The 17,681-nt window shown below is 53.5% G+C and overlaps 1 protein-coding gene across 1 annotated transcript in view; it reads right to left on the bottom strand.

The window, feature by feature from the left end:
* Nucleotides 1-17,681, bottom strand: part of CNTN4 (contactin 4) — a 277,582-nt gene that overhangs the window by 113,275 nt on the left and 146,626 nt on the right. Inside the window, exon 5 of the mRNA XM_040995092.1 lies at nucleotides 1,872-1,967. Coding sequence (XP_040851026.1) covers nucleotides 1,872-1,967 — 96 coding nt within the window. The remainder of the gene's footprint in view (nucleotides 1-1,871; nucleotides 1,968-17,681) is intronic.

Raw genomic sequence — 17,681 nt, 5'->3', positions numbered from 1 at the left:
CAGAACGAGCAGGTGGCAGAAGTTCCCCTGACTGCACCATGCACGACATGGTCCCTTGGGTCCACTGGCTGGAAGATGCTCTGAGAACCTTCCATGCCTACTTAGCAGGAACTGGGCGAAGGGCCGTGACTTCCTGGTGTCACATGACCCTGCCTCTGGCAGAGGGCGAAGGCACAGCCCGGTCACTGGCCGGTTCTGTTTCTACTGTGAAAGTGCCCAGAGACCAGCCGCCTTCGGTGGAGTGATTCCTACCAGCTCCGCTGTTTGCGTCAATGGCGTCACAGCGAGATCTGGGAAATGTTGTCCCCTCTAAGCCTGCGCATGTGCACCACAGGGGACTGGGAGGGGGGGAGGACCTGGAACTCCAGCTGCCCAGAAAGCAGATGAATTGCCTTGGTTTCTGTGTTACCCTAAGAAGGGCTGGTACCCCACAGCCCTGGGAGGGGCCCCGCAGCGTCCTGCACAGTAGCTCTCAGACCATGACGCAGCACTCCCAGACATGATGGAAGGGTGACTCATGCCTTCCCTCTGTAGGAAGTGTCAGCATCGAAGCTGGGCCCCACATCCCGGCTCTGCACACTCAGGACCCATGAGGCTCCTCCTAGGGGCTGTACAGCCCGGAAAGGCCCCACATCCCGGCTCTGCACACGCAGGGCCCATGAGGCTCCTCCCAGAGGCTGCACAGCCCAGAACGGCCCCACATCCCGGCTCTGCACACTCAGGGCCCATGAGGCTCTTCCCAGGGGCTGCACAGCCCAGAAAAGCCACACGCACAAAGAGCCCCTTCCCTCTCCAACTCTCCCCTCTGTAAACCTACCTTCCAAGCATGAGAAAGGTGTTTGCCAAATCCCCAAAAGATTTCTCTTTTAATTAGACATAAAGCCAGAGGAAGAGGCAGTAACCGAAACAGCAGATCTCAACCAAAACTCAGACTGAACTTCCCAAGTATAGCCTAGCTACCTGGCCATCCCGAACCAAGCATGCTGACTGACAGGGAGCCCCTAACATCCTGACGGGGCATGGTGCAGTCTCTCCCTGGGGAACACAGCACACGACCGGTGGGTGATGCCCCAAGCTCCCAGGCTGAGGTCCAGGCTCAGGCCCAGCCCAGCCCCACTGTCAGAGCTCAGCTTCTGCCTGCCCGCTGCCGTGTCACTCAGAACACAGCAGCTCAGCCAGCCGACTCGCCTCGGTTCCTGTGAGCCTCTCTGGCTGCTAGTTGAATGCCAGCAGGGCACTGGGGGAGCTCCACCCTGAAATGGGCTGGTCAGAACTGCTGGCCTCGGAGCCAGGTGCCTCTGAGCCAGGCACCCGAAGCCCATGGACTCAGTGTTCCTGAGTGGCTCCTAGCCAGGCACCTGAAGCCCATGGACTCGGAGCCAGGCACCCAAAGCCAATGGACTCAAGTGTTCCTGAGTGGCCAGGCACCTGAAGTCCATGTACTCAGTGTTCCTGAGTAAAGGGCCCAACTGTAATGTCAGGTTGCTAGTGGGCTTGAATGCTCGGACAGCTGTCTGGCATACAGAGGTTGGAGTGGGGAAGCCCACTGCTGGCTCAGGGCTCAGGGAGGCCTCTGTAGATGCCCAGGGGCAGCAGGACTGGCCATGGCTCTGCCTGCTCCTGGCGGTCATGCTGCCTTCCCCAGAGCAGAATTCTGAGTGACCTGGGTGTCTCTGACCTTGAGCCAGGCTAATGGCAGCAGGCTGTAACTCCCATAGCATGGTGTTCTCTTTTCCTAATGATGGGAGGCGCGTACAAGGGTTCCAGAAGGGCTTTGGGAACCTCTACCGCTCCCTCAGAGGGTGCAAGCCAGTGGACACTCAACAAGACAGACAGCAGCAGGCACAGGGAGCGGGTCAGGGCAGCGGTACCTCCAGCGTGGGGCGGCGGCCCGCACAGCAGCACCATCCCCTGGCCCTGGCGGACCGACACCGTGCTTCTCGTCCTGGTGCTGAAGCTCTCCAGGTCTGCGGGGAGAAAGAAAGGAAAATCTGAACTCAGAAGTGCAGAGGTCATCAGGGAGCACCTGCGAGCAGAGGGCAGTTCCCTGCATGGCCAGCACCGGGTGTCGCTCCCTCCCCTCGCGTGGGAGGCATCCAGCCACACAGTCCACTACGGTGGCCCTGGTCACCAGCCCCTCCCCAGGGTGACAATGAAATCAAACGTGTAGCTCATCTCCTCAGATCCATTTCGGCAGCTCTGTAGTGGTTACCACTTGGGAAAGAACATGCAAACATTCAAACCTTCCAGAAAGTTCCCTGAGATGCTGCAGCTGCAGGTGCACCGCCTGAGGCCTAACAATGGTCAAGTGATCTTCCCAAGATGTCCTGAGGTCAAAGGTCAGGCTCAGAAGGTGCACCCAGCTTACTGAGCCTTGCATCTCCAGCCACTGTAAGACAGGCAGCAGTCTTAGCTTCCCCTTAGAGTCCTGGCATTGGGTATCACTGCCACATCTCGTGACTGCTCCATGCACAAATACGTGTGTGGAATGATTTCTCCCTGGACATTTTTAAATATCTGGAAGGCGCTGTGTATGATCCTTCATTTCCTTGAGAAAATCAGGTCTGACCAGTGAGATAAGGCATTTCTGAAAGCACCGAGCTTAGTCCGAGTGTGAACGCCGGAAGCTGCCAACACAAACGGAGTTTATGCAAGAAGCATGTCTGATAAAGTTGCAGACACATTACTGTTTGAGAAAAAACTCTTTTCTTCTGTCCTTCCGAATGCAATCCTCTCAATAAGCAGTTTTTTAAGAGTTCATTTCTCTGCTGTCTAAAACACCTAATTTAATGGACTCACACTGAGCTTGGAACTAACTGTAACCTGCATCTGACTGTGCCCGCCAGAGCCAGCAACTGGCCCCCATGTCCACACTGGCCTCTGCAGGGTGTTCTGTGTGACGTCATCGCGTGGTCCCTCAGCACGCCTGGTGCTTGCTTCCTGGACTGCACAGTACGTGCGAGGTAGAAGCCAAGGGCGGGGGCAGGGAGCAGCACAGACAGGAGAGGCACACAGCAGGGTGCTTCTGCTCCTGGGCCTGGTGTAGACCACCCAGACACACCCAGGGCATCTGAGTTATCCTGCCAGCAGCATCCTGTAGAATTGGGAACCACTGAATACACACAGCATTGGTTTCAGCACTTAACGTAAAGTGTGGAAGTTCACGTGACTGCCCTGTGACTGCCAGCTCAGGCTGCTGAGGACAGAGGGGAAGCAGGGCTGGCAGATGTCACCCACTCCAGTGGTCCCTTTCCTTTGTGGTACAGCACTTGAGGCAGGGGTTTTAAACGCGGGTGCAAAGGATGAAGATGAGCAAGTAGAAGTGGTCAGAGGCAACTCAACTCAGCAGCAGGTCATGGCTGGACAGGCCCCGGGGACAGTGCTCCCGTTAGCTGCTGAGTGTGCGTCAGCAATGTGCCATGAGGAATCAGCCCCACAGTTTCTTGGGACAGCTTGCTCTAGCTCTGCTAATGGCTCATTATTATGGGATGTGCAGACCTTTGTAAATAAACAGCTCTAAGTTTTGGAGTTGGTTTTTTTCACCAGAATTTTACACAATCATCCCCACCATCAGATGCTAAGGCAGGCTCGATTTTGTGGCAGATATCATGTGTTTCTATGATAAGAAGTGTCCTTTATTCTCCCGTGGATGTGACACCTGCACTCCATTTAAAAATAGGAGGGCTTGTCACGTGTTAGCTCACTGACCTGATGAAAGCTGAACTGGAATGTAAAAGCTCTCCAGCAATCCATGAGATGCATATTATAAAAAAAAGCTATAAATTACTTTATTATTTTTTGCACCAATACAAACTTATCTTTTAATTCCATCTCTTCCCATTCATGTTCTGAAGTGCCTGGGTTGGCTCTAGTATTCAGCGTGTTAGCTCCCAGCGAGCATGGAGGAAGTGGTTCAGCAGTTCAATTATTGGAGGAGGGAAAGTATACAAAGGCCTTAAAGCTGTACCAGGTGGTCAATAACAAAAAGCTTTCTATAAGAAGGCATTTGGAATCCAGACCACAGGGTAAATCAGACAGGGAGGGGGAGCGTCTGGGCAGCCCTGGCTGGGAAAACTATCAAATGTTTAGAGCCACGGAAACCGCAGTCGATAACGGATACCTGGATGCAGTCTAGGGAAGATAGCAACAGGAGGATTTAAGATATTTTTTTTTTGAGAAGTAATAACAGCAAATAAGGAAGAGTAATTTATTTAGGCCATTGTTAAGGGCCAGGCCGCGGCGCAGGCACAGGAAGAACAGAGCCGCTCGCAGGATAAGACCACCCAGAGGAGCATATAAAAAGTTAGTTTTAAAACAGCCAGGCAAGGTCAATAAGATAATAAAAACAACTGCAGCATGATAAAAGGTCCCCAGGGAATAGAGGGAAACGGAATAAGAAGAAACAGACTGCCTCGATGCACGGAAAAACACCAAATCACGTTTGCCTAACTTGGATAATACTCGGCTCTATTAATTCTTACTCGGTAGCCTCAACACGAAATTGTCAGCAACGGCTCCCTCTGTTATCTCAATCAATCTGGAAATCGATAGCAACTTGGAAAATGATCAAGCCATACACTGGTTATGAAGATGATTTCCATAACGGTGATTGCACTATTTATAAAGAGAGCCTTTTTTGGAGAGCAGCTCTGCCAATCCAGTGTCATTGAGTGCATTCAAAGCCGAGTCTCATCAAGGGGACACACTTTGGCGTGCGAGCGCTGGTGGATCTCGGCACCTTTCAGAGTGCATAGCTGACAGATCTCAACTCACAGAAACTCGTGTGGCACACAGCTGCACTTCCCACCGTCTTCACACTCAGGAAGAAACTCTTGGTGAGAGTGGCATGGCCAAATTCCCCCATGCCAGATTTCCCAGCGGGAGGCTGAGGTTGGGAGAGCGTGAGTCTGCGCCTGGGCATGCTCTCGGGCTGCAGGACGTGGGTGAGGCCCTGCCAGGCCCTCCACTTCAAGGCCCTGCTCTCTGACGCCAGCACAATTATCCCCAGTGCACGGGGCTTTGGGAGGGTGAAGACGGCGCCTGGGAAGCTCTCAAGCTCCTCCTAGTCCAGAGTTGGGACCCAATGAATGCTCGCACGTCCTTACTGCTTCGGGCCAGCACGGAAAGCAGCTTCCCAGGGAAATGCTGAGAGCCCAAACTTTTCCAAAGATCAAACATCACTGGAGTGGCCAGTCCACCCTCCAACAGCAAAAAACATCCACTGTCCTTGAGCCAAGCCAAACGGCCCTGGGCAAGCCAGACATTGACTCAGGTCGAGTTAAGACACGTGATCCTGGGTCACATACAGTTTTCTGCATGAACGCATCTTTCTAAGACACACTGAGAGCCTCTGCTGCTTTTATGTGCAAAATATCATTTTCATTAAACAAATGAGCAGCAGCTGAGCTTCCTTAAAAAGACTTGCTATTTTTAGCAGAAATAACAAATTAAGTATTACCATATTAACTGAACATATCTATTTATCTCCAAGCAAAGTTTTAGATGTTTGTACTGTATATCAAATGGAAAGAATATTAATACATGCAGTGGGTGTGGATGACACGAAGGTGTAACCGCTCCCCTGCTGACAAGGCTGTGAGATGCTTCCTCTGCAAGGCCAGGCCTGGTGGATGTCTCTCCAACCACCTCAAGGCAGTCTCGCCCCCTTTGCATGGACACCTGACCGCCCCGCTGGGAATTCTCTAATCTATCGAGGCATTGTTGTTTGCCCCTGCGAGTTGGTTTTTACAACCAACGTGAACTCGGGAGTGATGCTGCTGATAAGGCCTTCAACAATTCATACCGTCTCAGCCGCCCCCATCGACCATATGGCTGGAAGAGCCCAAGAATGTTTGCACTAACATTGTAAAGCATGCTTTTAGACTAAGCTAGGGTGTTAAGCCCGTGGTTGTGGTGGGAATCTATGTTTAAGGCTTTTGTCTATGAGCTTCAGATTTTTCCTTCTGTGATGCATTTTCTCCTTTAACTGATAAAGTTATGAGGAAGGCAGTAGGAACGTATGACTGATTGATAAGTGCCGTCTATTGAGAGCTTCCTGATGGATCACGCCCTGCTTTAAGGTGAAACGACGGCAGCATTATCCCAGGAGACACCCATTGACCATGACGTACACGCGTGCTTGTCCACTACGATCCTGAAATCACAGTGGTCCATCTTCTATCTTCTACAACGCCGACTGCACACACCCTCCCTGAGCTCCGAACTCAGCAAATATAAACAGAAACTCACACATATTTACCTATATTAAAATTAGAAAATACTGAGAGATGTACATGACAGTGCCTTGGTGTTTTTTTATTTCATTGTTTCCAGTTTGCTCATCCAATACGAAGCAATATGTGCTCATTTCTAATGCTCAAGGTTAGAGTGATTTTATCATAAATAATGTGGTTCTGCTTTGGAGACGGGTTTCCTCAAATACACGCCCTTGCAGCCCCTGTTCCACTCTCCAGAGCTCACCTCTCCCTGGGCACCACCACGACTTGGCACAGCTTTGCAGCCCCTGGTCCTCACTCCAGAGCTCAGCTCTCCCTGGGCACCACCAGGACTTGGCACAGCCTCGCGGGCCCTGCTGCTCTCTCACCCCTTCCTGGCACCACCTGACCCAGCAGTGTTAATGGTGAGGTGGGTATGTTCTTCCCTGGCTTCATACTTCACAGCACAAACAGAAACAGAGATGTCAGGAAGTGATCAGTCTGGCCAAACTTAGCATGGGCTGCGGGCTGTTCTCGGACGCCACCCCGCCCGCAGCACCAGCTGGGCCTGCACTCTGCCACAGCACACTTCTATGCACTTCCGTAGTGACACTGTGCTTCCCTCTCCTGTCGCACCTTAAGGTGAAGGCTGTCGGGGACTTTCACACTTGCTGTTCCCTTTGTCCACTCCCTACCTTCTGTTCACGAGCGTGTCTCCTGGTCCTGTGAGTTCTTCCCGAGGAGACCTCAGCCAGGCTCTGGTCATTTACAGCCGTCCTGGTTCCACAAGCCATCAGAGCAAGCCCCATCTTCATCTCCAGTGCTCATTCACTTGATCTCTGCGCTTTCTTTCCCTCCCTTTCCCAGCGTGAGCTCAGCCGGGGCCAGAGCCAGGCCAGTCTTCCTCTGGCTGCAGCCTGGCAGGAAGTCAGCGCCGCCTGGCCTCCGGCTTCACACGCTGAGCTTGGAGTCAGAGACTTCAAGGATCAAGAGCAGCTTTCCTGTATGGATCTACACGGCTCAGTGCTTCCTAGCAACCGGGCTACGACAATCACGTGGCCAGTGGCCGGGCATGCTCCGGGGAAGCGTGTGAAAAGGACTCGGGTCCAGGGCACTGAGCCATTCACCCTCGCCCATGGTAAAATGCAAGCTGCGATGCAGTGAGATGGAGACACAGTTGGCACATGACACTGGCACGGTGCTGGGCCTGCCTGAGACAGCACAGCCCACAGGTGTCACCCTAGATGGCCAACCAGTTAAGGACCTTCAGTGCTCCATCTGCTGCGGGTTTTCTGCAGCTGGGAAGCTGCGGGTCATTAGAGCTTTGACACAGAAGCAGGAACCTGCGGTTCCAGTTGTATCTTAGCAGGTTTGTCTTCTCCCCACTGAAAATCCAAATCAACAAGGAAGGATTCATTGTATCATCTGAGCAAGAGCGGACCCTGAAGGCAGCACAGATGCCGGTCACGGTGACCTTGGGTGGACAGCCCTGAGAAGCACATGGAGCAGCATCTGGTTAGGAGGCTACCAGGAAATACATGGGGACATCAGGCCTCAGGGAATGACATAAGCAGAGAGCCACAGATCTGTGAGCCACAGGTCAGGACCAAAGCCGAGACCACAGCTCTGAGAGCCACAGGTCAGGACCAAAGCCGAGACCGCAGCTCTGAGAGCCACAGGTCAGGACCAAAGCCGAGACCACAGCTCGACGGGCCACAGGTCAGGACCAAAGCCGAGACCGCAGCTCGACGGGCCACAGGCCATGACCAAAGCCGAGACCACAGCTCGACGGGCCACAGGCCATGACCAAAGCCGAGACCACAGCTCTGCCGACCACCGGATGTGCCTGCAGACCTGCACAGGAGGGGCTTCATGTCATTGCTTTAAAATCATTCAATTATTTGAAAGGCAGAGAGAGAAACAGGGAGTTCCTACTGCTTGTTCACTCCCCAAACGCATGTAGCGACCAAGGGTTAAGGCAGGGCCACAGGCGGGGCCGGTGACACAAGCCAGGGCTCCCTGGGGGTGGAAAGAACGCAGCCACTAGGCGCAGCAGCTGTTGTCTCCAGGGGCCTGGAGTCAGGAGTCCAGTCCGGTCAGGCTGGCATGGGATGTAGGTACTTCAGGCTAAACTCCCACTGGATCACTCACTCTCAGCTAACCCTTCAGGTACATACGTCTGGGCAAGGCACGCTGTATGGAATATTCCAGCACTTAATATTCAGCACAGGTGGCTGTGGCTATGCTGCCCAAGGAAACAGTGATGGTTGCTGACTTTTCGCTCTCAGCAGACATTGGGTAGATTCCCGTGAGGTTAAACATCCCCTAAACTCTACAAAGGAAAGTCATTGTTCCCCCAAACAGCTGCGGAAGAAGCTGCTCGCCACAGCATTCGGACACCCACGTGTGGAGGAGGCCAGCGCTCTGTGGTTCTGAACTCGTAATCTGGGGACTGGAAGCTCACGGAAACGCCAGCCATGCCGAGCCGTGGACAGGTGTCCTCACGCTGTGGTTCTGGGGAAGAGGCGGTTAACGTCATCGTTGGTTCATCAAGGGCCCTTTCCTGAGAACACATTTCCTTGGCCTTGGTGGTAGAATGAGACACGTGGCGGCTAAGAATTCCTAGCGGGCCAGAGAAACGCCCTGCGTACAAAGGAAAGCCCCAGATGAGCAGCAGCTGTTATTTATGCTGGATGAAAGCTGCCCGGGCAGATTCAACCATATATTTTTATCTCATTTAATTACAGTTTTGAAAATAAAGCCGTCATCCAACACACACACGGTCCCCATGTTGATTCACTCACTGTTTAGAGCCTGCTGCAGGGCCGCATCTCCGTTCCAGTGTTTCCGAACAGCCCTGCAGTATGGCACACCTGTCGGCTGCAGCAATGCCCATGCCACAGCCTTGCTCTCCGAAACACTTGCAGAAGATGGACAGGGATTTTCTTTCAGGGCCAGTAATCCACCTGCTAGGACCCCGACCACATTCCCAGCCTGCTGCACTGTAGGCGCTGGCTTACCTGTCACAATGACACAACCCAAGCCTGTTCCCGAGAGGGGAAAAGAGACGACTGAAGTGTAAGCTGGTGTCTTCAGGATGACTCCAAACAGTCAGGGAGGGCAACAGGAGGGGCAACAGGAGGGGCGACAGGAGGGGCGACAGGAGGGGCGACAGGAGGGGCAACAGGAGGGCGACAGGAGGGGCAACAGGAGGGCGACAGGAGGGGCGACAGGAGGGCAACAGGAGGGGCAACAGGAGGGCGACAGGAGGGGCGACAGGAGGGCGACAGGAGGGGCGACAGGAGGGCAACAGGAGGGCGACAGGAGGGGCAACAGGAGGGCGACAGGAGGGGCGACAGGAGGGGCGACAGGAGGGGCAACAGGAGGGCGACAGGAGGGGCTCAGTGTGCAAGCTTTAAGGGGGGAATGCTCTTTGACACCTTCCCCTCCCTCTGCAGCCTGGGGGACACACCCTGCCCAGCAAGGGCACACGGGGCGCTGAGGGCACCTCTGCAGCCTGGGGGACATGCCCTCCCCCAGCAAGGGCACACAGGGCACTCAGGGCACACAGGGCACACAGGGTTGTACTGCATGCTAGTACTTATGTTAGACACTTAGAAGATACTTAGACCACACTGGACACACATAAACAAGTATCTTCACCAGAAAACCACACGTCGACCAAATCAGCAACAAATTTCCAAATAAGGATCAGCATGAGAGGAACAGCTGACTCCTGTGGGAAAGCAGTTACCACCATGCGGCTGCCACAGTCACGGCCACGACCCTCATGCCAGCCGGCGGGCTGCCACGGCCGCGACCCTCATGCCAGCCGGTGGACTGCCACGGCCGCGACCCTCATGCCAGCCAGCGGGCTGCCACGGCCACGACCCTCATGCCAGCTGGTGGACTGCCATGGCCACGACCCTCTTGCCAGCTGGTGGACTGCCACGGTCGCGACCCTCATGCCAGCCTGCCACGGCCACGACCCTCATGCCAGCTGGCGGGCTGCCACGACCACGACCCTCATGCCAGCTGGTGGACTGCCATGGCCACGACCCTCTTGCCAGCCGGTGGACTGCCACGGCCACGACCCTCTTGCCAGCCGGCGGACTGCCACGCCGCGACCCTCATGCCAGCCGGTGGACTGCCACGACCACGACCTCCATGCCAGCCGGTGGACTGCCACGGCCGCAATCCTCATGCCAGCCCACAACATGGTACTGCTTACTGCTCAGACACCCCACCGTGTGGGAGAACTTCATGTCCAGCGTGTTCAAGAGTGAAATCACCAAAAAGAGCACACGCCCCCACGCACGGCCCTGGTCCGGCAGCCACGACGGCACCTGCACTCGGAAGCCAGTGGCCTTGCCCGGTGTGGCTCCAGCACTGCGGGCGTGCCATGCACACCAGCAACACCCTGAAAGCCCACGGACACACAGATTCTGGGCACCCAGCAGAGGGATGGGCACCGTGAATATTCAGTGCCTTCCACAGTTTATGCACTTTACTCCTCGAGGTCATGACCTCTATGAAGATGTGACCTCTATGAAGATGAAGAGTGTGCCGAAGGCCAGCTCCAGCCGAGTGCACAGCTCGAGAAGCGTGTGTGTGGTTGGCTGAAAAGAGACGTGGGCACTGTTACCTGGTGCCCTCTTGTAACAGCTCAAGAAGCTGTCCTTTTTATTTACTCAGACACATCATAAACCTCTGCAAACACATTTGATTGTTCTATTTTTAGCTTCAGGATTAAGTGTGCATGCACAGAAGTTTGGTTGTTTTATGTTTTACTTCATGCTCAACCAGGTGCTCTTAAAGATAATTCTGTAGGGCCCGGAGCAGTGGCCTAGCTGCTAAAGTCCTCGCCTTGCATGCACCCAGATCCCATATGGGCGTCAGTTCTATGATTCCCACTCAGCTTCCTGCCTATGGCCTGGGAAAGCAGTAGAGGACAGCCCAAAGCCTTGGGACCCTGCACCTGCATGGGAGACCTGGAATAGGTTCCTGGCTTCAGATTGGCTCAGCTCTGGCCATTGCAGTCACTTGGGGGGTAAATAAATGGAAGGAATATCTTCCTTTCTGTCTCCTCCTTTCCATATATCTACTTTACAATAAAATTAAAAAAAATCTTTTAAAAAAGCTAATGCTGTAAGTTACCATAATCATTTTCTTCAAAGCAAGCCGTTACTCTTCGGCAGTAGTTATTGGGCAACAGCCAGGACCCCAAGGCCAAGGCCAAGGCACGCAGTTACCTGCTGGTCAGCGATACACTCCTACCACATTTCTGTTTCCACAACTTGCCTGTCACTTAGTGGGGGAAATATATCACAAGGGAAAAACACACAAAGATCCAAGACAAAGTTTCAAATATTAAATCCCCCCACAACTACAGACTCTACAACCCCAGAAGCAGTCAAACAATAATTAGAAGTATATCTATAATATTAATAAGAGCATCCTTTAATTCCTTTAGCCAAAAATTATAAAAGCAGCTAGAACAAATATATTTTCTGTGCTCCAGAGAAATTGCAAAGACAGGCTAGACTCTGAGCTCACAGTAACTGCATTTATCACCATAGCAGTTCCAGCTCATACTCCCATCACTTTCATTAATTTTTAGGATACTTATCAAATCATTTCCACAAGGCATGTTACACGTCTGGGCCAGATTCCAGGGCAATGGGTAGGCACACAGTAAGGTGTCCAGAGATGGCATGGGCTTAACTGTACTCCTGTGTGTAGTTAAAGGCCCAGCCGCCAACATGAGCAGCCACATCAACACAGCCACAGCTCACATCAGGTGCAGAAGCCGTCTCACGGGGCAAACGGCAGTGCCTCAGTGGAGTGCAGAATTCTTAGTGGGGTGGCTGAGTGTCCGTGCAAAGGGGGCGAGACTGCGTCGAGGTGTTGGAGAGACACCCACCAGGCCTTGCCATACAGCTGGGAACTCCCCTGGGCCCTGCCAACAGTGGCTGTTCTCTTCATGTCCCCAACAGCCACTGCACGGACCCCCAGCAGTAGCAGTTGCACTTTAGCAACAATGGCAACAATACATTTAGAAGTTTTATTAGTAATAGCAGTAGTTTCATCAGTGAGGTTTCTCCTTACATTTTACAGTATTTTTTTTAACAAATTAAAAAAAATTTACTTATTGTAGCTCATTGGATTATGCCACTTTCCCTGCGACACGGGTGGGATGGATAGTTACGCCTGAAACCCACCGAGGTGACAAGGTCTGCAGAGCTAGTTAACCTCCCAGGGCTAGAAGGCAGGCTGTGCCCTCTCTGGGTCGCGGCAAGCTCCTGGAAGACGTGCTACAGCATGTCTCCTGGGCCTCCCGCATGCCTGTGCCCGGTGCCGTGCCACCAGGTTCTGTCCAAACCTTCCTGATGACAGCAAAGCTGTCTTGGACCGGAGAGCAGAGGCCATTTCAACATAGGGTCTCATGTCTTCCTGAGGTTCTGTTTATCTCCCTTGAAGGGGGTCTTCATTATTTTCCCAAGTCTCACAATAAGGAGCAGGTGTACCTCAAGTCATGGACACCCTGCACCCAGACCAAGCGTGCGGTCACAGGGATGAGCAAGCTGGCTGAGCCGGGTGCTACGGCAACTGAACACTGTCACCGTGCCATCCTTTGCTGCCTTCTGACTGTGTGGAAGTGTGGAGAATTTTTCAACATTGAAAACTCACCAAAGCCACCCTGACCTTGCTCTTGTGGGGCGGATGGTGATAGAGAGACATTGCAGCTTCACTGAGCAAGAGAACGGTGCAAATCCCACCCTTCTCGCAGCTCAGGAAGTGCCTGATCCCATCTGTGTCCTATGGAGAGTTTCGGGGTGCGGTCCTGAAGGGAGAAGGCGAATGCCCTGGTGCAACCGCCCCGAGCGTGGCCAGGAGAGGACCTGAGAGCAGAGGCGAAGCAGGGCAGGGCGGTGGGGAACACAAACAGCGGATACGGCACAGCCCCACAGCCCCATCTCAGGGACCCGGCGAGGCGCAGCAGGAGACCCTGCAGCGAAGGCTCAAGCAGGCAGATTTAGTCAGGGGAGACAGGAAAAGGGATCTGAGATGCACAATGCCAAGAGGGCACTTGGGCTGGCATTGCAAGAAAGAGAGGGGGAGACACTGGGAGTTGGAGGCAAGGAGGTGCCAGGCCAGCGTGTGTTGGCAGATGGGGAGAGTTGGCAACCAAAGTGTGCCGTGAGGACAGCTGCAGGATGTGGAGATCCCACTGTGAATAAACAGGGAAGCCCAGTGAGGTGCCTGGGCCACGCGGCCTGACCTAGGGTGCTGTTTGGCCAGGATGACCGGGCATGCCTGGCAGAGTGGTAAGAAATTTCAGACACAAAGTTAAATGCAGAGAGAAGCCTGGTCTGCGAGGGGAGAAGCCTGGTCTGCGAGGGGAGAAGCCTGGTCTGCGAGGGGAGAAGCCTGGTCTGCGAGGGGAGAAGCCTGGTCTGTGAGGGGAGAAGCCTGGTCTGCGAGGGGAGAAGCCTGGTCTGCGAGGGGAGAAGCCTGGTCTGCGAGGGGAGAAGCCTGGTCTGTGAGGGGAGAAGCCTGGTCTGCGAGGGGACGGAGTGTTCCGGGTGCAGACAGTGGCAAGAGCTTCAGCAGGCTGAAACAAAGTGCTACAGGAGGGCCAGGCACGAAGGAAACTGTATGTCCTGCAAGGAAAATAGTAACAGACATAACCGTGAGAAAAATAGAATTTCGTGGGAAAAAAAGAGACAGTATCCATGAAGACACAGACCCACAGGAACCCAGAGGCCCGAAAAGCATGCCAGGAGGTGCCCAGACACCTGAGGGTCTAAGAACATGCCAGGCAGTCGGCCGAGCCCTGAGGGTCTGCCCAGACCGGGGCAGGTCCCAGCGCAGACTGCCATCCCCACGGAATCTGAACTTGTTTTCTGCAGACAAACCTCTTCTCTAGGAGAACGCTTGCGAAGTGTTGCGTGGTTAAGCTGTGACAGCTGAAAACCGCACGGCCCCTAGAGACGCACACACCGCACGGACGCCTTCTTTGGCAAAGGGACTCTAAGTTGACTTTTCCCGTCACTGAAGACTGTGGAGCTGCCGCTGCCGGCTTTCAGACCACGGCCCAGAAAACACCCAAAGGCTCCCCGGGAAGCGCAGTGTGGAGCCGCGAGGAATGGGGCGAGGCCAGGGTGACAATGTCGGCAACAAAGCACACGATGGCACGGAACACTCTCCCCCTCAGAAAGCTTCCAGAACTCAGGATCGTGGGGAGACTCAGCAATTAGCGTTTCTCCTGATACGTCTCAAAGCGAGAAGCTGAAGCACAATACGGACCGGTTACAGGGACTCATCTTTATTCAGATCCGTGGAGCCAGCCTAAATTAGATTTCATTGAATTAATGTGCCAGTGAGAAAACTTGGGGGTATATTTAGCCTGTGTATTAACTATGGCTGTTATTTTTAGAATCCAGCTTTTCATTTTCATTTTTTTCCCCTCAGAGAAATAAGATCACATTATAAACCATATGATAGAATTAAAAGGGATATTGAAAAGTGGATTTAATCAAGTGGTATTTTTAGACTTGCGGATGCCAAAAAAATTCTACCTGCTTGACTTTTAGAAACCTCGAGTCTGTGTGAGCGATTCAACTTTTCACATCATTTTGGCTTCTGGGAACCTTCAGGAACAATCCTTTGCGGGGTCTCTCCCAAGAATCGCATTTTCTTAAGAACCGCAATGAAGGAAGGGAGCAGCCGACAACTTCATTTCGCTCAATGATGATGGAGCTTTTCGAGTCCTCATTTTTTTTTTTTTTGGTCCAAAGCAAACACGTAACCTAATTGAGATGCACTTGGATTTAATTTGAGAGAAGAAAGCAAATCGCAGTGGCTCTCTCGGGCCTCCCGCGCTGTGACAGGAGATGCGGGGAGAACAGCACTTTGCCCCCACTCCAACCATGCCGGGATTCATGCCGGAAAACAAGGCAGAATACAAATTTCACTTCATGTACACTATATTTTTGCACTGATCACACATGCCCTTTCTAAATGTAAGACAATTTTTAATCAAAAGAAGGCCACTTCAGAGCCGGTGTTGTGGCCCAGCAAGTTAAGCAGCTGCTTGCTATCCCAACGTCCTGTATTAGGACACAGGTTCAATTCCGGCCCTTAGGAGCCAGGGCGGCAGCCCAAGTACCCTGGCATCAGATGGGATTCTTGGCTCTTAGATTTGGCCTGGCCTCACTGTGGCCACTGTGACCACTGGTTATTAAGAGTGTTAGCCAGAATCAATCAATCTCTCTCTCAGTGGATGGAAGATCTCTTTCTGTGGCTCTGCATCTCCCTGTCACCGTGCCTTTCAAATCAGTAAAATATTTAAACATTATACCCACTTGCCACTCTAAAAACGCTGCTACAAGCACAATGGGACATTGTCACCTACTCAGCACCAGAGCTGGCCTGGAGTCCCCGCCCCGGAGGAGACAGCCAAAGGGCTGTTCTGAAGAGGGGAGTGTCTCTGAACACAAAGGGGGTGGCCCCCACGTGGGCTTGGGCACTGCTGGTCGCTTTTGTGGGATATGCTATGCCAACGACAGCATCAAAGACCCCAGAGTGCCAGGCCGTTCTGGGGAACCCAGGCTGCGGAGGACACTCGCTGGAGGTCAGGCACCCCAGGGCATGGGGGCACCTTCACTGGGGGTCAGGCGCCCCAGGGTATGGGGGCACCTTCACTGGGGGTCGGGCACCCCAGGGCATGAGGCACCTTCACTGGGGGTCAGGTACCCCAGGGCATGGGGCACCTTCACTGGGGGTCAGGCACCCCAGGGCATGGGGGCACCTTCACTGGGGGTCAGGCACCCCAGGCTGGGGAGGACACTCATTGGGGGTCAGGCACCCCAGGGTGTGGGGGGTCCATCATAGCCCAGGGCTCGTGGGGGCTTCCACCTGCTCTGTCACTTGGAATCAAGCATCAGTCTACAGGTCACGGAGAACTCCCAGCGCTGACGGCACTGCAGAACGTTCCAGAGTGTTGGGAGTTCTGCTTTCCACAAATGTTTTGAAAAGGCTTGCAATTAAACTACTTGGGACAAATACCTCCAGTCAAATTAATGAAGAGGCGAATAAGCAGGAAGATAGCTGAAAGACGCAGCTGGCACATGACACACGGCATTTCTGCAGGCTCTGACTCACACTGACACCAACACCACCGAGCAGAGCCCCGTGCTGCGCCCCACGCACTTCTGACCGGGCAACTCGCACCAGCTATTGCAAGCGGCATTCACAGAGCCACAGCAAAGCGTCCCCTCCCCTTGCCCAACACTCCAACAGCCCATAATACTGCTCTGCATACCGGCTGCAGAGTAACTTCCCATTCTGTAAGAACCACTTTCGCCAAATAACATCTGAGCTGTCTGCGCAGGGTCCCTGATAGGTCCAGAGAGAGCTGGCTTCAGCCGAGCCTGTAACAGGTGCTTGCACAGATCAGCTCAGACTGAGCTGGGAACTAGGCTAGGGTTCACTGTCACGTCGGATGACAGCAGTCACCTGTGGACACACATGGTGTAGAGCAAAAAATGCCAAGACACTCCGACCCTTGCCTCGATCACTGTGAGACCGTCGGTGTGGGCACACGATGGTGACCAAGACAGGAAGTGCTTTCCCTCCTCTTGTTATTTTCCCATACTGCAAAGGATGATGGGATGGCACCTGATCGCCACAGGTGAGGTCCACTGAAGGTGTGGCTCCGTGGGAGCTGATGTCCGTCATTCACGCGAGATGTGAAAACAGCACCGCTAAAGCACCTGCAGCAACGGTCACCAACAGCTACAAGGCAGAACCACGAGCTCTGGAGGCCTCGACTCTGGGTAAACCTTTCCCTGCTGTATCCATGAAGCATCAACGCCTCAACCCCAGGAAATCAGAGAATCCTGACTCCTACAACAGCTGGGAAAAAGTCAGGCACTTAAGGACAAAAGCCAGAAATGGTTCGAGCGAGGTCATGTGCCCGGATCCTGATGCTAACAGCTGTGGGAGTCGTGCTGAGCAGCTGAGTGCCGGCTTTCTTGCAGTTCCACAGCAAGGAGCAGAAGCCTGCCGGGAGCCCAGGGAAAGAGGGTCTCCGCCCGCAACGAGACGCAGGTGGACAGCACTGCACGCAGGCGAGCGATCCTCACGCCACTGCGGTCCGCAGGAAGACGTGGCACTCACACTAGCTCCTCTACGTGCCCCATGTAAACACTGCCACTGTCCTGGGGCTGCTGCCCATCTCGGGTCACCTGCCGTTGGACAGCGAAGCACTGCTCTGCCAAGCTTTGCTTCCACAGAGTAGCATTTCTGAACATATATGTTGAAAACACACATAGGTACGCCTTATTACTAATTTGTGGGATTATATATTATCACAGATACTTTTTAAAAATTTATTTTTATTGGAAAGTCAGATATACAGAGAGGAAGAGAGACAGGAAGATCTTCCATTTGATGATTCAC

Source organism: Ochotona curzoniae, unplaced genomic scaffold, assembly GCF_017591425.1.
Source record: "Ochotona curzoniae isolate NIBS_2020 unplaced genomic scaffold, NIBS_Ocur_1.0 contig_908, whole genome shotgun sequence".
Lineage (NCBI taxonomy): Eukaryota > Metazoa > Chordata > Mammalia > Lagomorpha > Ochotonidae > Ochotona > Ochotona curzoniae.
The sequence above is the reverse complement of the archived record's forward strand: the minus strand, read 5'-3'. Positions and strand labels throughout refer to the sequence as shown.